Source organism: Somniosus microcephalus, unplaced genomic scaffold (genome assembly GCF_052327205.1).
Source record: "Somniosus microcephalus isolate GS21.2 unplaced genomic scaffold, FLI_Smic_1.0 scaffold336, whole genome shotgun sequence".
Classification (NCBI taxonomy): domain Eukaryota; kingdom Metazoa; phylum Chordata; class Chondrichthyes; order Squaliformes; family Somniosidae; genus Somniosus; species Somniosus microcephalus.
The window spans coordinates 9261-27228 of NW_028225523.1; the positions used below are offsets into that span (position 1 = coordinate 9261).

Below are 17968 nucleotides of genomic sequence, written 5' to 3' on the forward strand. Positions count from 1 at the left end.
GCTATTTCGGCCCATCGAGCCTGCACCGACACATATCCCACCAGATCCCCGTAACCCCTACACCAACACATATCCCACCCTATCCCCGTAACCCCACGTATTTAATCCCCCTAACACTAATGGTCAATTTATCATAGCCAATCAACCTAACCCGCACATCTTTGGACTGTGGGAGGAAACCGGAGCACCCGGAGAAAACCCACGCAAACACGGGGAGAATGTGCAAACTCCACACAGACAGTCACCCGAGACCGGATTCGAACCCGGGTCTCTGGCGCTGTGAGGCAACAGTGCTAACCGTACCTGCAGTTGCCGTTCTGCAATACACATACATGTCAGGCAAAACTTTGAAAACTGGAAGTTCTCGTTCCCTGGCAATATTCACTTCCCAATTTAAATTCCTTTTCTGGAGTTGTGTTTGATGGGATAAATTGGCTAATTGCACTGAAAATGCTCCTGCATTTTATCATTATATTTTCTCTTTCAATAAGCACTTTTACAGTTTTGGCAATTTTTATTTTATTCACAGGTTAATTCGATTTTGTACATCTCGGAATACTCTTTCAAAATAAGTGAAGGGGAAGTTAAAGAATTCCTTCTTCGCAGTGGGTTTCTGGAAAAATGTGTGACCAATGTGGAAGATCAAAAACTATTTCTTGTTGCATACCCTGAAAAGGTATTTATTGTTTTTAGTATATTACTTTTTGAATTAATTAATTCACATGTGTAATTCATGCTTTTGAAAAAAATAGCTCTAGTGGTAAAAGGTACATTTTTCAGGTTTCAGCTGGAAGGAGTAGCTTCCCATCTTTGTGTTTATGTCAGGGAGTCTTCCTCACTGTAAGTGCACATCAAAAATTCGGGTGTTGATTTTCAAACCATTTATATTCCAACCGTTTAAATTAGTTGTCAGAAAATCATGTGCAGCGCATGATCGAATTTCCGACTTGCACTTCTGGAGGCCAAAGTTGGGAAATTGCCCCTGTAGTATATGCATTGTTTTCTAATTAAATTATCTTGCACATTATATAGATTAGTTCATTGTTTAAAAGAGGAAAATTTGGAAGATACACGATCCCTTTAAGAGTCACACATTAATAGCCTTGTATGCATCATGTGCCATCTCCTGTTCTCTGCATTATAACTGCTGTGTCCCATGAGACTTTCCCCTTTCACCTTTAATTTTCCAGTAGGGCCTCAGTATTTGTGAAAAATAAGTTCTGAGTTTTGGTAAAGGTTAACTTGTTTTACTTTAACGGTCTTGTTTCGTCCCCATTTCATAATTTAAAGATAGTATACATAGTGCAAGAGAAGACTGTGAGGCAGACTTCTTTCTTAAGCATGTTCATCTAAAGCATTGCCTCGGAGGTGCGTACTTGGGAAAATCAGGCAGGCTCCATTATTGGTGTGTGATCCTCCCCACTTGATATTTCTCTATGCACTCCACCCAGGTGATGCTTTGCACTCAAGTGCTAAAGAGAAATTCTGCCCCTATTTGTCCCATCAAGGCTGCTGATTTTGCAGGCTAGGTACAATATATCCTTACAATGGACTCTACTCCATACTATTTAATTTCTTAAGGAAAAGTTCTGCATAAATTCTCTCAGACCCCCAGGGTAACTACAGTGCATATTAAGTGAAAAATAAAACAGACATCATGGGCTCAGCTAACACCAGCTTTATTTTATCAAGTGTATCAAGAACTGACTCCAAACTCTACACAAAAGAGACTCTAATCGTGTGCATCCCAGAATTCTGAGGGGAGATAGAGAGGAAATAGCAGAGGCTATGATCCCAATCTTTCAAACATGCTTGGATATGGCAATTGTGGCAGAGGAGTGGAGTGTTGCTAATGTAATGCCTCTGCTCAAAAAGGGAGAAAGGAATAACTATAGTCCAGTCGGAAGAGATTTACTAAAATTTTACTGGGAAGTAGAAGCTTTAGTTATGAGTAAAGACCAGACAAACTGGGGCATTTTTCACTAGAACAGATAAGATTAAGAGGAGATCTTCAGATGTTTAAAATTATAAGCGGTTTTGGCAAGGTAAATACAGGAAAACTATTTCCCCTGGTCAGTAAGTTGGTAACTAGAGAGCATAAATTTAAGAATTCTATGACCTTGCAATCTTCGAGAAGTCAAACTGCTGAGAAATCCAGTGAGATGTGGCAAATTGTAAACCAACAAACTGGTTTATTTTACGTGAAATTTTACGACTGAATGGAATACTATTATTGCAGCAAGGTTTATATATTTCCTATTGCTCTTCTTAACATCAAAAATAATGGAATACACAAACTTTGCCTTTGGTACAAGCCTACTTTCACTTTGCTGTCAGTATTGGTGAACTGACTGGTACTCTCGTAGAAAGAGTATTCTCTGCCTTCCTGACGGTTTGAAACTCAAACTTACTGCAAACTGCCTTCTTCTAGTGCGAGGAAGCCAAAAAAACTTGACCTCTGACACTCCTGCAGCTCACCGAGTTGCCAGTCAAACTATCATCTTAGATCAGAAGCATCCGTGTTTAGCTAAGCCTTCTGCTGTGCTTAGTGAATTAAATCAATCTAACATTACAGCTGCAAATTTCTCTAAGAAGTATTGGAAAAATCTTATTGGGGATAATTTTCAAGTTCTGTGCCTGGGCGGTAACCTCACAGAATGGATTGCCCATCCATTATAGAACCCACCCGATTGGAAATAAAAATCAGGGTGGGTTCTACAATGGGCGAGGGATCTGTTTCACCAGTTTACTGCCCAAGCGATGAAAGTGAATATTACCACCCCCCCTCCCTTATCACAAACTAATCTCGAATACGAAAAACACAGTTTTGTCAACAAGTTCTTGATCTTCAGTTCGGTCCCAGCTGGACGATTGTGTCTAATTCTGGACACCACACTTTAGGACGTGAATGTTTTAGAGAGGGAACAGAAGAGATTTACTAGAATGGTTCCAGGGATGAAGGAATTACAGTTACGTGGATAGACTGGAGAAGCTGGGGTTGTTCTTCTTGGAGCAGAAAAGGCTAAGAGGAGATTTGATAGAGGTGTTTAAAATCATGAAGGGTTTAGATAAAGTAAACAAAGAGAAACTGTTTCCAATGGCTGAAGTGTCGATAACCAGTGGGCACAGATTTAAGGTGATTGGCAAAAGAACCAGAGGCGACACGAGGAAACATTTTTTTATGCAACAAGTTGTTAGGATTTGGAATGCACTGCCTGGTGGAAACAGATTCAATAGTAGCTTTCAAAAGGGAATTGGATAAATACTTGAAGGAGAAAATATTGCAGGGATATGGAGAAAGAGCGGGGAAGTAGGACTAACTGGATTGCTCTTCGAAAGAGCCGGCTGAGACTCGATGGGCTGAATGGCCTCCTTCTGTGCTGTAGTATTCTATGATTCTATGATCTTGTGCCCCAGCTAAGGGACCTAATCCAGCACCTGAGTAGCTTGTGTTCCTGTGATTTAATCGCCTGTGGACCCAAGTTAACTTTGTATTAAACATCAAAATATAAATTAATCCAAAATCACTTCTGGGCCAAATTTGCAAAAATCTCAAAATGTGACAGCGTCCAAAGCTGGACACAATATTCTAACTGTGGCCTAGCAATGACTTGTGTGTAAGCTATCATTATCTTTTTGCTTTTGTACTCTGACCTTATTTATAAAATCAAATCGCATTTGCTTTTTTTTAACAGCTTTATCAACTTGTAGTCCCACTTTTAAAGATTTCTGAACCCCTAACTCTGTGTCCTACACATTTAAAATGTTTTACTATTTACTCTATATTTCCTCTTATTCTTCCTCCCAAAATGTATCACCTCATATTTCTCTGCTCTAAACTCTGTCCGGTTTTGATTCCCCCTCTCCAACCAACCTTTGGCAACATCATGTTTCCCCTTTTACAAAACACACAGGGGGTGAATTTCTGTGAAGGTTCTCCTGCTTGTCTGCCGTAACATTGGTGGAAGAGCCCTGGAAAAAATGGCATTAATAAAGTTATGGTGGATGAGTGAGAGAACCACTGTGCAAATTCACCCCACGCTGTATGGTATCAATAGGGAAATCATTGATTTACATTTGGTGATGATAAGCCACAGGACAACAAACGCAGCTTAATGTCTGAGAAATGTTAAGCTCAATTGTGTTTCCGACAATGGATAACAGATGTAAGCTAAGACTACCTCCCAGCTTCTTACCCATTTCCCTGATTTGCTTCTCAATAGGGAACTATCTTGAACAAAAATCAAAAACTGTAGATGCTGGAAATTTAAAGCATCAGAAACAATCAGCAGGTCGGGCAGCATCTGCACAAACAAGTTAAATGTTTCAAGTGTGCAAACCCTTTGTCAGATTAAAAGCTTTCTGAAAGGAACAGGACAACAGGAAGTGGGAGTGAAAAAAACCCACACACACAGAGGAAAAGAAATAGAATGACCTGTAAATGCTTAAATGGAGAACAGGAGGTGGTTAAATGGCAGAGGTGATATTTGCAAAAGAGGGATAATGAAATAAATAAAAGAAAAAAAGTCCTGTGTGAGTCAGAGGTTGTGTGAATAGCTAAAAGGATGGGGGGTATGCAGGTGAAAGGGAAATATGAAAAACAGACAAGCAGAGTAGGTTCCAGTCTCCCAGGAGCCTGGTAGAAGAAAAAGAAGCAGGTTGACACCAAGGCCGTAAATTTAATTAAGGAGGTAGGATGGGGCTGGGACAGCTGGTTTCCGGGTTCCGGTCCCGCTCCCTGCTGCATCCGCTATGCAGAAGTGATTTCCCTTGATTGGCCTTGGTAAGCCCGGCCAATTAACAGGAAGCGGGTCTGATGAGGTCATTTGATGACACGTCATCAGCCAGTTTCCTTAAAGGGACCACGTCCACATGGAGTTTGACAGTTGTTCTGTCAGTGTTTGACAGTATTGAGGTGCTGCAAACACTGACAATCACTGCACAAAGGTGAACACTTGCACCCAGGCTCTCTAGTGACTCCCTCCATATGCATATGGAGGGAGTCACAGCACGCAGGGAGGTTCTCTTCCCTTCTAAGGGCAGAAGAGACCTCCCAGGACACCAACTTACCTTGCACCTCCACCCAACCTTCTCTATCTACTTTATCACTTCCCCATCTCACTAGCCACCCCTCACACACACCCTTATCCTACTGCAAGCATACCAACTAACAACACACAAGGGTAGGCACTTGAGAGGTTTAGCCAATGTCCATGTGAAGTTTCTGGTAATGTGTTGTCATACAGTGAAATCTATTTTTCCAAAAGCGCCCCTTATTGGACAGATCTGAGCGCAACTTGAGAAGTGTTTTATTGAGTTCCAGTGATTGTCCAGTCATAACTTCCCCCCGCCCCGCTATAGTAATATGAGTGCATGGAATGGCTTGGACATTACATAGAAACATAGAAGATAGGAGCAGGAGTAGGCCATTCGGCCCCTCAAACCTGCTCCGCCATTTAATGAGATCATGGCTGATCATCCAAACTCAGTACACTGTCCCTGCCTTCTCCCCATATCCCTTGATCCCTTTAGCCTTAAGAAATATATCTAACTCCTTCTTGAATATATTTAACGAATTGGCCTCAACGGCCTTCTGTGGTAGAGAATTCTACAGGTTCACCACTCTCTGGATGAAGAAATTCCTCCTCATCTCTGTCCTAAATGGCTTACCCCTTATTCTTAGACTGTGACCCCTGGTTCTGGACTCCCCCGCCATCGGGAACTTCCTTCCTGCATCTAGTCTGTCTAGTCCTGTTAGAATTTTATAAGTTTCAATGAGTTTTCTAAGTTTCACGGTGCTGGTGTGGGATGGTGTCAACTTGGCGCATCATGTGGCAGCCAGGGTTTACAGCATCAATGAAGAAAATCTGGCCATGGTGATGCCATCTCTGGCCTCTCGGGCAGCAATTTTGTCAGGGGCTGATGCCCTGTGTCCAGTGCAGCATCAGGTGATGGCGGAGAAGGTTGGTAATGTTGTTGGTGATGTTGGTGGGCCTGGTGATGTTGTTGTTGGGGCTGATCGTGGAAGGATTCGGAAGACTAAGGTCTGATTGTTTCAATGGCTTCGATGTTGCTGCAATAGATGGCAGCTGCAGGTGAGATGACAGAAGCGATCTGTCAATGGTGAGTGAAGTTCTCCCAACGAGGTAGCACTGGCCATACAGTTGAATCTAAAAACTTGTAAGCTAAAGAAATCTCTATATGTATTAAAAATGCAGTAACCAACATTTTCTATGCTCTGAAACTCACCATCAGCAACATGGCATCCTTGACACCACTTCTGCAGCTGTCAGCTTTTCACAAACATCAGAGCAGACTCAAAACACGACAGGTTGAGCTGGTGTGTTCCCTGAACTGCGGGTAACCTGTGGGGAAGAATGTAAAATTAGGGCCTAGAAATTCAGTGGGCTGCGCCACCCGTTAGCGCCCAAAGAGGGCACTTAGTGGGTTTTATGCCACTGGCCACGCCTCCCGCTAAATTTAGCAGGACACTAATGGCAGTGCTAGCCGTTAGCGCTGCGCCGCTACCGATGACGTCATCGGTGTGCGCAGCGCCCCGCTACCATCCCAATCGCGAAATTTGGTAGCGCCCCCTGCTGTAACGCTGGTCGCAATTTGCGACCGGTTCAGGGGGGCCTACCTGCGGCGGTAGAGGCGCTGAGGTGCGGGGCGGCCATTTTTTTTGCTGGCCGCCTGCCAGCACCTTTCCGCGCTGCCATCCCCGGCCTCCTAAGCCCCCTGCCCCGCGGAGTGCCAGCTGTGTCCCAAGAGCCCGGCACTTCTCCTCTTTTGCCGGCACTCGCGCTCTTCGAGCGCGCTGCAGCAGGCCCCTCCCCTTTAAGAAGGGGAGGAAGGCCTGCAGTACCGCAGCGCACTGTGCCGCAGCGTGTGGCGCTGCGGCACGTTGCGCTGCGAACTTCAGTTGCAGCGCCCGAAGAGGGATGCGAGGCGCCTCGAGTAGCGCCGCACTTCCCTCTGGGGCGTGCAAACTGAATTTGCGGCGGCCGGCCGCGACTTTTTCTGGGGCGCTACTTCCGGCGCCTTGGCGAGGCTGGTAAGTTTCTAGGCCTAGAAGTAAGCCTCAAAAAAGACTTAAATTGGCTCTTAACAAGCCATTTAACCAGCTGAATTGTATCCTACCCGCTGTCAATCTTTGCTATTTTGACAGCGGACCCGCCCCCTCAGCGCTATTAAATTCACGGCCCAAAAGTGCCTCATCCCTCGAAGCTGTCTTTGGGTAGGTTCATACAATGTGGAATAATTCACTTCCCCTCACACGTCTCCAGTACTCTGAAGATTGTGAAGGATTTATTTGATGCTGACAGGTATTGTTGTGTCCGTGTGTTGATAGAGACACTGAAGACAGGAGCTGGTTTCACAGGTGTTTACTAAACAAAGTCTGGAGGGGAACTAACTGATACAACACAATATACAGGCTTATATAGGCCGAGTGGCCATTACCGGCATTACAGTACACATGGGGCTCTTAAAGGCACATACACTACAATTCCTCCCCTTTTAGCCAACCAGCACATAATATTTTAAGTAATCATTAATTACATGTTACAAGAAAAAATAATCTACACATTGCGGCAGTTAATTAATTATAAGTCAGTCTCTCTGGAGGCTTCCTGACTCGGTCCGGATAATGCCTCGGTGATGTAATAGTTTCTGGTGGTGTAGTAGGTTCTTTTGGCAAGGCTGATTCGGCTTGAATGCCAGTGTCGTGTTCATCGGGTTCCAGTATCACTGGATCGGAGGTAGATATGGGTATCTCTACTTCATCATTAGGCGTATAGAGTTGTGGTGTAGGTTGTCCCTTTTCGGATGACTCTATGATTTGGTCAGCATGGCGCCTTATTATGCTTTCTCCGATGTCTACGGTATACATCAGCGGTCCTGGTCATGTGCAGATAGTTCCAGGCTGCCATTTCTCGGTACGGTAGTCCTGGGCCAAAACTTGTTGACCTATCTGGAAGGTTCTAGTTGGCCTTTCATTCATGCCTTGAAATTGCCGGTTCTCCACGTCCCTTCTGATGTTTGGCTTGATCAAATCCAGCCGGCATCTTAGGTTTCTATTGAAGAACATCATGGCGGGAGTTTGGTTTGTAACCATATGTGTTGCATTCCTGTATGCGAACAAGAAGTTATTCACCTTGTGCTGAAGTTTTATGTCTTCATTACCCATGGCCTTTATGGCCTTCTTGAAGGTCTGGACAAACCTTTCAGCCAATCCATTGGTGGCGGGATGGTATGGGGCGGACGTGTAGTGCTTAACCCCATTGTTTTTTAAGAACTTCCTGAATTCTTCGGACACAAATTGCGGTCCATTATCAGAACAGATCTGTTCCAGCAGCCCATTCCTGGCAAATATGGTCCTTAATACTGTGATGGTTTTTTCCGTGGTGGTGGAGGACATCTTTATTACCTCCGGCCACTTGGAGTGTGCATCAACCGCGATTAAGAACATTGAGTCCATAAATGGACCAGCAAAGTCAATGTGCACCCTTTGCCAGGGGGATGAGGGCCACTCCCATGGATGTAGAGGGGCTTGTGGTGGAGCGTTTTGGACCTTCTGGCACCCGAGGCAGCTCTTGGCCATTTCTTCGATGTCTCCATCGATACCTGGCCACCATACAAACGCCCTGGCTAGGTTCTTCATTTTCACTCCACCCAGATGCCCCTCGTGAAGCTCCTTTAGAACTTTATCCTGGAGTTTGGGTGGAATCACCACTCGGGATCCACACATCAAGGTTCCTCGGCACACTGACAGCTGTTCTCTTCTTTGCGAGAATGCTGGTAACAGTGGTTCACCATGTGCTGGCCATCCCTTCACTGTTAAATCGTAGACTCGTGAGAGAGTCGGGTCATTTCTAGTTTCCCTTTCAATGGCAGAATTTGTTACTGGTAGACATTCGACTATGGTAGAGTGGAAAATCTCCACTGGGTCTACGGTAGGTGCTTCTTCTACCGTTGGCAACGGTAGGCGCGATAACCCGTCAGCATTCCCATGCTGTTTTGATCCTTTGTATTCTATGTTGTATTGGTGTGCCCCTAGAAAAAGGGACCACCTCTGTAGCCTTTGCGCTGTCATAATGGGAACACCCTTTTTAGGTTTGAATATGGAGATGAGTGGTTGATGGTCAGTCAACAAGGTAAATTTTTGTCCGTGTAGGTAATGGTTGAATTTCTTCACTCCCCATACCAGGCTGAGTGCTTCCCTGTCGATTTGGGCATAGTTACGCTCAGCTGAGTTCAATGAGCGTGACGCAAAAGCTATCGGCCGTTCCGAGCCATCAGGGAATTTATGCGATAATACTGCTCCTACGCCGTAAGGGGATGCATCGCACGCCAGTCTGATTGGCAGTGATGGGTTGTAATGAGCCAAAACTTCTTTGGACGTGATTAAGTCTTTGCATTTATGGAAGGCACGTTTACAGTCTTCGCTCCATTTCCAAATTACTCCTGTTTGTAGCAGTTCATTAAGAGGGTGTAGAAGAGTTGATAAGTTCGGTAAAAATTTATGATAGTAATTTATTAATCCCAGGAACAACCTTAATTGTGAAACATTTTCAGGTGCTGGGGCTTTTATGACCGCTTCAATTTTTTCAGGTGACTTATGCAACCCTTTCTTATTAATTATGTGGCCACAATATGATATTTGATTCTGGAAAAATTCGCACTTGGGGCAATTTGCTCGTAGGCCCTGTTCTCTCAGCCTAGTGAGCACCTGCTCCAAATTGGCAAGGTGCTCGTTGTCGTTTTCTCCTGTTACAAGGATGTCGTCTAGGTAGCATTGAGTCCCCGGAATCCCTTGGAGGACTTGCTCCATAGCTCTTTGCCAGATAGCTGGAGCGGATGCTACTCCGAAAACCAGTCGATTGTACTGGTATAGGCCTTTGTGTGTATTTATCGTGAGATACTTTTTAGAGGCCTCTTCAACCTCCACCTGTAGATATGCCTGTGCCAAGTCAATTTTGGTGAAACGTTTCCCTCCGGATAGTGAGGCGAAAATATCTTCTATCCTCGGAAGAGGATACTGTACCATGTGAAGGACCGGGTTTACAGTCACCTTGAAGTCTCCACAGATGCGAATTTTTCTCTGTTCTTCAGATTTATCATTATTCAACGTTTTCTTCATGACCAGGACGATGGGTGTTGCCCACTCGCTCCAATCTATTTTGGATAATACGCCTGCCTTTTCCAAATTCTCCAGCTCTGCCTCGACTGCTGGACGAATTGCGTATGGCACCGGCCTTGCCTTAAAAAACTTGGGAATTGCCGCATCTTCCACTTTTATTGAGGCGGTGATGCCTTTCAAGGTTCCTAGTTTCTCTTGAAACACTTCCTTGGCGTTGGCCAAGATGCCTTTTAATCGTTCAGGTATGACGTCATCGTCATTTTTTTCCTTACTGGTCACCGTCAGTGCCTGAATGGAGTGCCAGTCTAAACGTATTTTCCTGATCCATTCACGTCCCAACAGCGGTGGACCACCATCTTGTAGAACGTATAAATACAACTTCTGTATTTCCTTGCCGTTGTATACAACAGGCACCCTTATTTTTCCTTTGGGGTATACTTTCTGCCCCGTATATGTTTTCAAGATAATGGATGTGTCTTTTAGAGGTATATGCGGAAATAGCCGCTCGTAATCCCGTCGATTTATGACGGTCAGAGCTGATCCTGTATCTAGCTCCATTTTAACTGGGGACTCTGCTATTGTGAGGGTAACCCAAATGATCTGGTAATCTTCTTTGGCAATTACATTATGTAATTTGAGAGAGCTTAGTCTCTTGTTTCCGGAGTCGCTATCGCTCTTCTGGTCTTCGGAGCTACTGTCTGTCATCATTTGTACCTTTCTGTGCTTTTCCTTATTGATTTTTTTTCTGTTAGTGGATTTTTTGTTTCCAGATCGGCATACACGTGTAATGTGTCCCATCTTTCCGCATTGCCTGCATGCTTTGTCCTTGAACCAGCAGTCCCTCTGGTCATGGGTGGATCTGCCGCAGCGATAACATCTCTCGAAACCCCGTGTCATTTCATGGGTGCCGAAGTCCTGTGGCTTTTGCTGTACTTCTGCAGCTCCTCTTGCACTGAAAGCCTTGTCCAGTGTCAAATCTTTCTCAGAAAGTAGCCTTTTTTGAGTTCCTTCATTTAGGAGACCGCAGACGAATTTGTCTCGTAGAGAATCTGCCAGTCCTGCCCCGAATTGGCAGTGTAGGGTATCAACAATCTCCTTAAAATTCTTGTCCATTGGTTCGGCTGGAGTGATTAAGTTTCGTAACAGCTTATATGTCTTTGCGCCCATTAGATTTAGAAGTACTGAAGATTTTTTTCATCTTCTATTCCATTTGCGGTGCAATATACCGCCACTCTTTCCACATATGTGGTCCAATCCTCTATCTTGTTATCAAAAGGATCAATATTGCCAGACTTAGGCATCCTAGAAAAAAAATGGCGCTTCCCGTGCTTCCCCGCCGCTGCTGCCGATGACAACGCTGTTTCCCGTGGTTTCCGTTCTTTTTATTTATTTATTTACAGTTGGAGACTCGTTCCCGCCGGACTCTCTCTCTAGGTCTGAACGCCGACCTGCTTGCAGCGCCGGCCGTCTCCCGAGTGCTCCCTCCCCGTCTGTTACTGCTTGCCTCCGCTTTCGCTGCTTGGCCTAGCTGCAGAGCCAGCCGCTGGAACCCCAGCCCGACGCCCAAGAAGGATTATTGCAGTACCTGCCACCAGCTTGGCTAGCTGGTGAAACCACAGCTTTTTCTTTTTCTTTTCAACTTTGGACGCCAGAGGAATCGATGTCCTTGAGGTGCTGCCGAATTGCAGGTAAGTCCATTTCCAATTCGTCGCCACTGTTGTGTCTGTGTGTTGATAGGGACACTGAAGACAGGAGTTGGTTTCACAGGTGTTTACTAAACAAAGTCTGGAGGGGAACTAACTGATACAACACAATATACAGGCTTATATAGCCCGAGTGGCCATTACCGGCATTACAGTACACATGGGGCTCTTAAAGGCACATACACTACAGGTATACCGTGTGTATTCTTAGTTGTATGCACCAGAGGCTGTCCACGTTTAATCTGCTGTTTTAACAAACTATAACAGGAATTACCTAGTAAATTATTTCCACCCATTTAATGTATGTACTTATTACTGAATCGAGACCTACCGGTTATTCTTTATAGATTCTAGAAACCAAATACAATTTATGACTTTCTACATGCATCTAACACTCAAACTGTGCAATATCCAGGGGATGAACATAGTCTACGCCAATAGCGTGAAATGGACTCATAGCGAATCGGCAGCAAATTTTACTCTGTGCCCGGTTTACTTTTCCATTGAATTCCATGAATAAGAAAATGGGCGCATTGCAAACAGGCGGTAATTCACTACGTACCCGAATCGTGGACCAATTTCACCCCGCCTATCCCATGGTCCTGCTACACAAACATATATCCAATCTTAAAATGATGAACAATTGGAATTTTTTAAACCATGATTCCCTCTAAGCTAATCAAAGATATTACTTGTCCTCGTACCAATTTGATTAGAATCAGAACAGTATTCGAAAAGACGTTTCAAAATAATGAATGCTTTAATTTTCTTTTTACAGAATTCTTCCTTGCAATTTTCACTTGATGAAGAAAACTCTACTGCTAAAGAATCATTTACTGAGCAACAAAAAAAAAAGCGACAAAAGGACCTTGCTGCATTAGAGCGATTGTTTAAGGTTTTAATTTTGCTGATAATTTTACATCTTGTTAATTGTTGTGATGAAGTTTTGGGCTTGCTAAGAACACAGTATTACTAATGGCATTGTGAAAATACCTGCACTGCACTTAGAAATGGATCTGTACACTCCATCGATGGCTCAGTGAGATTCCCAATTATCTCCATCCTCCTTCCTGGCCACTGTCTGAAGCTGACCCAGACTGTTCGCAACCTTCACATCCTATTTGCCCCTGAGCTGAGCTTCCAACCCCATATCCTCACCATCACCAAGAGTGCCTACATCCACCTCCGTAATATCGCCTGTCTCTACCCCGCCTCAGCTCATCTGCTGCTGAAACCCTCATCCATGCCTTTGTTACCTCCAGACTTGACTATTCCAACACACTCCTGGTCGGCCTCCCATCTTCCACCCTCCGTTATCTTGAGTTTATCCAAAATTCTCACCTTGTGTTCAAATCCCTCCATGGTCTCGCCCCTTCCATCTTTGTAAGCTGTTCCAACCCTACAACCCTCTGAGATCTCAGTGCTCCTCCAATTCTGGCCTCTTGCAATCCCTGATCTTCATCACTCCACCATTGGCGGCTGTGCCTTCATCTGACTAGGTCCTAAGCTCTGCAATTCCGTCCCTAAATCTCTCCACATCTCTCCCTCTCTCTCCTTGAAGTTGCTCCTTAAAATATATCTCTTTGACCAAGATTTTGTTACGTACCCTTACATCTCTTTATGAGACTTGGTGTCAAATTTGTCTGCTAAGCGCTCCTGTGAAACACCATGGGACATTTTTACTGTGTTAAAGGTGCTATATAAATGCAAGTTGTTGTTGTTGTTGTGTAGGTTTGCCACCTGGCTAGCTTTTCACTGGTCCAAACAGATTTTCATAATTGCTTGCAGTTGCTTGTTGACTGTTTTAGCCAGAAATACAGTGCTTGTGTTCTGTAAATAACGTGTGGTAAGCCTTTATAAAATGGCCACGATACCATTAGTCAACAGTGGCAATTTTAAAAACCGGTCAGTTGTCAACACTACTGGTGAAGAGCTGAGCTCTACAGATCAGGAAGGCCCCAGTTTCAACAACATCTGTACTGAGTTAGCTGATCTCAGCTCGGGCTGTGACGCAGGTGCCATAATGAAGGCTTCTGTTAACACAGGCTCCCATACATAGGATCATAGAATGGTATAGCACAGAAGGAGGCCATTCGGCCCATTGTGCCTGTACTAGCCCTCTGAAAGAGCCATCCAGTTAGTTCCATTCCCCTGCCCTTTCCCCATAGCCCTGCAAATTATTCCCTTCAAGTATCTATCCAATTACCTTTTGAAAGTTATTATTGAATCTGTTTCCCACAGCCCTTCAAGAAAAACTTCCGCAGCGACTGGCTAACGCCCCCCCCCCCACTCTAAACCCGTGCGCTGTCCTGGTCCCCCTTTCTCCTGATTGCCGGTCTGATACCCTCCACCAACCCCACGATCTTTGCCAGTTGCCGGGGACCTTTTCCAACGTTACCCGGCTACGACCTTCTGTCACTGTGATTCCTGCCCAGCAGCCTCTCAATCTGGCCGGCTGCTGGGGTGGAAATGGAGTAAATAAATGAAAATTAGGTCCTGCCATTAAAATCGACAGGACCTCTGTGGTCCCGGCATTTCTGGGATTCCCTCCCTGCAAACACGCGCCCCCGCTCCTTTCCCGCCTCCCCATAAATATCAGGGACTAAGCCTTTCTTTATAAAGCCAAGGATCCCGTATGATTTTTTAACAGCCTTCTCAACTTGTCCTGCCACCTTCAAAGATTTGTTTACATACACCCCCAGGTCTCTCTGTTCCTGCACCCCCTTTAAAATTGTACCATTTAGTTTATATTGCCTCTCCTCACTTGTCCAACTAATATAACAGCAGTCATTGAATGATGATCAGGGTTGGGGAGATGTAAATGGATTAACTGTTCACAGTTGTACAGCGGAGGCAATGTGGACAATACCCCTGCCTTTGGTGTTGAAAATTTGGAGGTCTTGCTACAGGAGGTGTACCACAGAATGGTGGCTATATGTGGGGCTAAAGGCTGTCTGGTATCTTATTTAAAATTTGTAATATGCGTTCTTAGTGGGTGAGGTTCGCCACTGGAAGTGTGAAGTCAGAAAATTTACCCTTTGATTGCTACGAAAGATCACATTCAGTCTCAAATATCCATATATGCATTAGGGCAAGACTATAAACTCATATTTTCATAATTTTCATTTGTAACCATGTACATTTATCATCTTAAAATCATGTCTTGTATCAAATAATTTTATTTCTCTTTCTTTCCCTCCCCAGCAAAAAAAATTATCTGATGAATTTGAAAAGAATGTGAGCACACCAACTTTATACCCAGTTTTCCATGCATCTGTTCTCATGAAGAATGTAAGTTTTCTTTGTTGCCCACTTTGCAAAACTTTGGCCTGAATTTTAATGGGGAGCTAGGTTGGGAGTGGGGAGGCTCCAAAGTGGTCTGGAAATCCAGGAGAACCGGGATTGATCATTGGAGGTCCAGAGAGGGCGGGGGGGGGGGGGGGTGGTGATCATCAGAGGGCTGGGAGCTGCTGATGATCAGGGCCAGGAACAGCACCGGGGGGCAGGAGCAGCATGGGGGTGGGGGGGTGGGGGGAAGGCCTCGTTGTGGGGAGGGGGGGTGTTGGAGGCCTGGGGGAGGGATTGGAGGCATCGTGGGGGGATGGGTTAGGCAGGGAAATTGGATCCAGGAGGTAAGTGCAAAGGCATTTACCTCCTGGATCCAGCAGTCCTCGCCTTACTTTAGCTGGCGTGTTTCACGAGGCCTGGAAAACCCGATCAGCTAAAGTTAAATTCAAAATGTAGGCTAAATCAGAGGCTGCCTGCCTCATATTTAAATGGATGACCCGTCTCCTGGGAGCGGGTTGGCTGCCTGTCCCCAGTTCCACCTCCGTTAAAACCAGAAGTGGGTGGGTTGGAGGCGGGTTCTGTTTGGGATTCAAACTTTTAACACTTTGGGGGAGAAATTTGGTTGGTAGCGCCAGCGATTAGCGCCTAAAGAGCCCGAGATTTGGGGCGTTACCCAATTTTCGGGCGGGCGCAGTGAACCCAGTGCTTCCTGCCATATTGAGTAGCCTTTTAGCGCCGGCGCTAACTCTTTGCGCCCGCGAGCGGGCGCAGGCAGATCATGACGTCATTTCAGTGTGCAACGCCTTTTTGGCACCCCGGACCGGAAATTCAGTGGCGCCCCCCTCCGTTCCGCCTGGCGCTATTAGTGACAGTTGGATGGAACATTACCAGGTCCTTCTCGGACTCGGGGGGCGCTCTTTAAAGGGGACAGCACTAGTATAAAAGCAGCAGCCATTTGGGCTGGCCATCCTGCTCGCTGCTGGAGAGAGTTGCAGACCTTCAGTTGCAGAGAGTTCTTCTCATTGAGCCAGCGGAGCCTTGGGACCTTCAGCCCTGTCCAGAACAGTTTGATCGTGAGAGATTACTGCGTCTTACTCGTCTGACATAATAATGGGAGCTGCTTTGGAGGGGAACGTCCTCCTGGCTGAACAACTGGCAAGGGCACAGAGACGGAGGGAGAGAGGGCCGGGATTGGCCAGAAGGAGGCGGGGCAATGGACGTCGCCAAATCCGACCATATGCTACCAGGGTTTTCAGGCAGCAGGTCTCATACCTTGCCATGTCGGAGGAGCAGTGTCTGCGAAGGCTCAGATTTGGTAAGGATGTTGTCACTGAGCTGTGCCACCTACTTGCTGAAGATCTGCAGCCGCGGTTACGGTGCAGGACCTCTCTGTTGGTGGCCGTCAAAGTCACTGTTGCCCTCAACTTTTTCACCAGCGGCTCGTTTCAGGCAGCAACTGGGGACATAGCAAATATTTCACAATTTGCGGTGCATTGCTGCATCCGGCAAGTGACAGCTGCCCTCTATAGAAGGAGGCGTGAATTAATCACCTTCCCTGTGACCCTGGAGAAGCAGGGGGAGCGCGCGCAGGGCTTCGCGGCTATTGCGGACTTCCCCATGGTGCAGGGGGCCATTGATTGCACACACGTGGCTTTGCGGGCGCCATTATAGAATCCTGAGGAGTTCCGCAACCGCAAGGGGTTCCACTCCCTCAATGTGCAGCTGGCCTGTGATCACCGGCAGATGATCATGGCGGTCAATGCACAATTCCCTGGCAGCAGCTACGACACGTTCATCCTGCGGCAGACCTCAGTGGCTGACCTTTTTGAGGCCCCAGCTCACCCACGAGGCTGGCTTCTTGGCGACAAGGGCTATCCTCTCTGCCCATGGCTCATGACCCCGCTCCGTTTGCCCAGCACCCCGGCAGAAGAGCATTACAACAACAGCCATCAGGCGACCAGGAACATTGTGGAGCACACAATTGGTGTGCTGAAGCAGCGTTTCCGTTGTCTCGACCATTCGGGGGGCACCCCACAGTACTCGCCGGAGCATGTGGCGCGTATCGTCGTTGTCTGCTGCATGCTCCACAACCTGGCCATTCGACGCACCCAGCCAATGCCAGCCGACCCTCAAGGTCCAGCAGAACAGGCGGACGAGGAGGAGGAGGAGGAGGAGGAGCATGCAGACGAGGAGGAGCAGGAGGAGGAGGAGGAGGAGGAACATGGGTGGGCTCCAGAAACTGGAAGGGCCGTTCGTCAGAGGCTCATAAGGACTCGGTTCTAGGCCCCTCTGACGGAATGCTGGCTGTGATTGGAACAGCGCCCTTCGGTTCGCAGTAAGCCTATGAAGGCCATCACGATTGTAAATAGTCTACAGCTCCATTGTAAATAAACCATTTTCTTTATTTTCAAAAAAGTGCTTCCTTCCAGCATGACAACGTAATGGCAACAGAAAGCATAACTAACAAACTAACAGATAACTGTCTGGCAAGCCGGCGAGACTAACCAAAACATAACAAACAAACACAGCAGGTGTGGACGGCCTTGAATTCGAAAAAGGAGACGTCTTAGCACCTCCCTCTACTGTTGACCCCTTGATGGAGACCGACTTCTCTTACGAGGTCGGCCCCTTCCCTCCCTGCAGCTCCTCCGTAATTGGACCCCAGTGGCTGCGTCAAGGCTGGGGGACGCCTGCTGAGTGTCTGGAAGCGCTGAAGCCCCTGAGGGACGGCCTGGACGACCTCTGGGCTTGGAGGGCCCGCAAGCTGGCTGCTCCAACTGGGCATGGTTGGAAGCAGTCTGCCGTGCAGGTGGTGGCAGCTGCACTGCTGACGTTC

At 46.4% G+C, this 17968-nt stretch overlaps 1 protein-coding gene across 1 annotated transcript in view; it reads left to right on the top strand.

Moving 5' to 3' along the window:
• Positions 1-491: 491 nt before the first annotated feature.
• LOC147081822 (uncharacterized) overlaps positions 492-17968 on the top strand; it is a gene marked incomplete at its 5' end in the record, with an annotated part of 178371 nt that continues 160894 nt past the window's right edge. Inside the window, 3 exons of the mRNA XM_085980655.1 lie at positions 492-676; positions 12623-12739; positions 15049-15135. Coding sequence (XP_085836781.1) covers positions 492-676; positions 12623-12739; positions 15049-15135 — 389 coding nt within the window. The remainder of the gene's footprint in view (positions 677-12622; positions 12740-15048; positions 15136-17968) is intronic.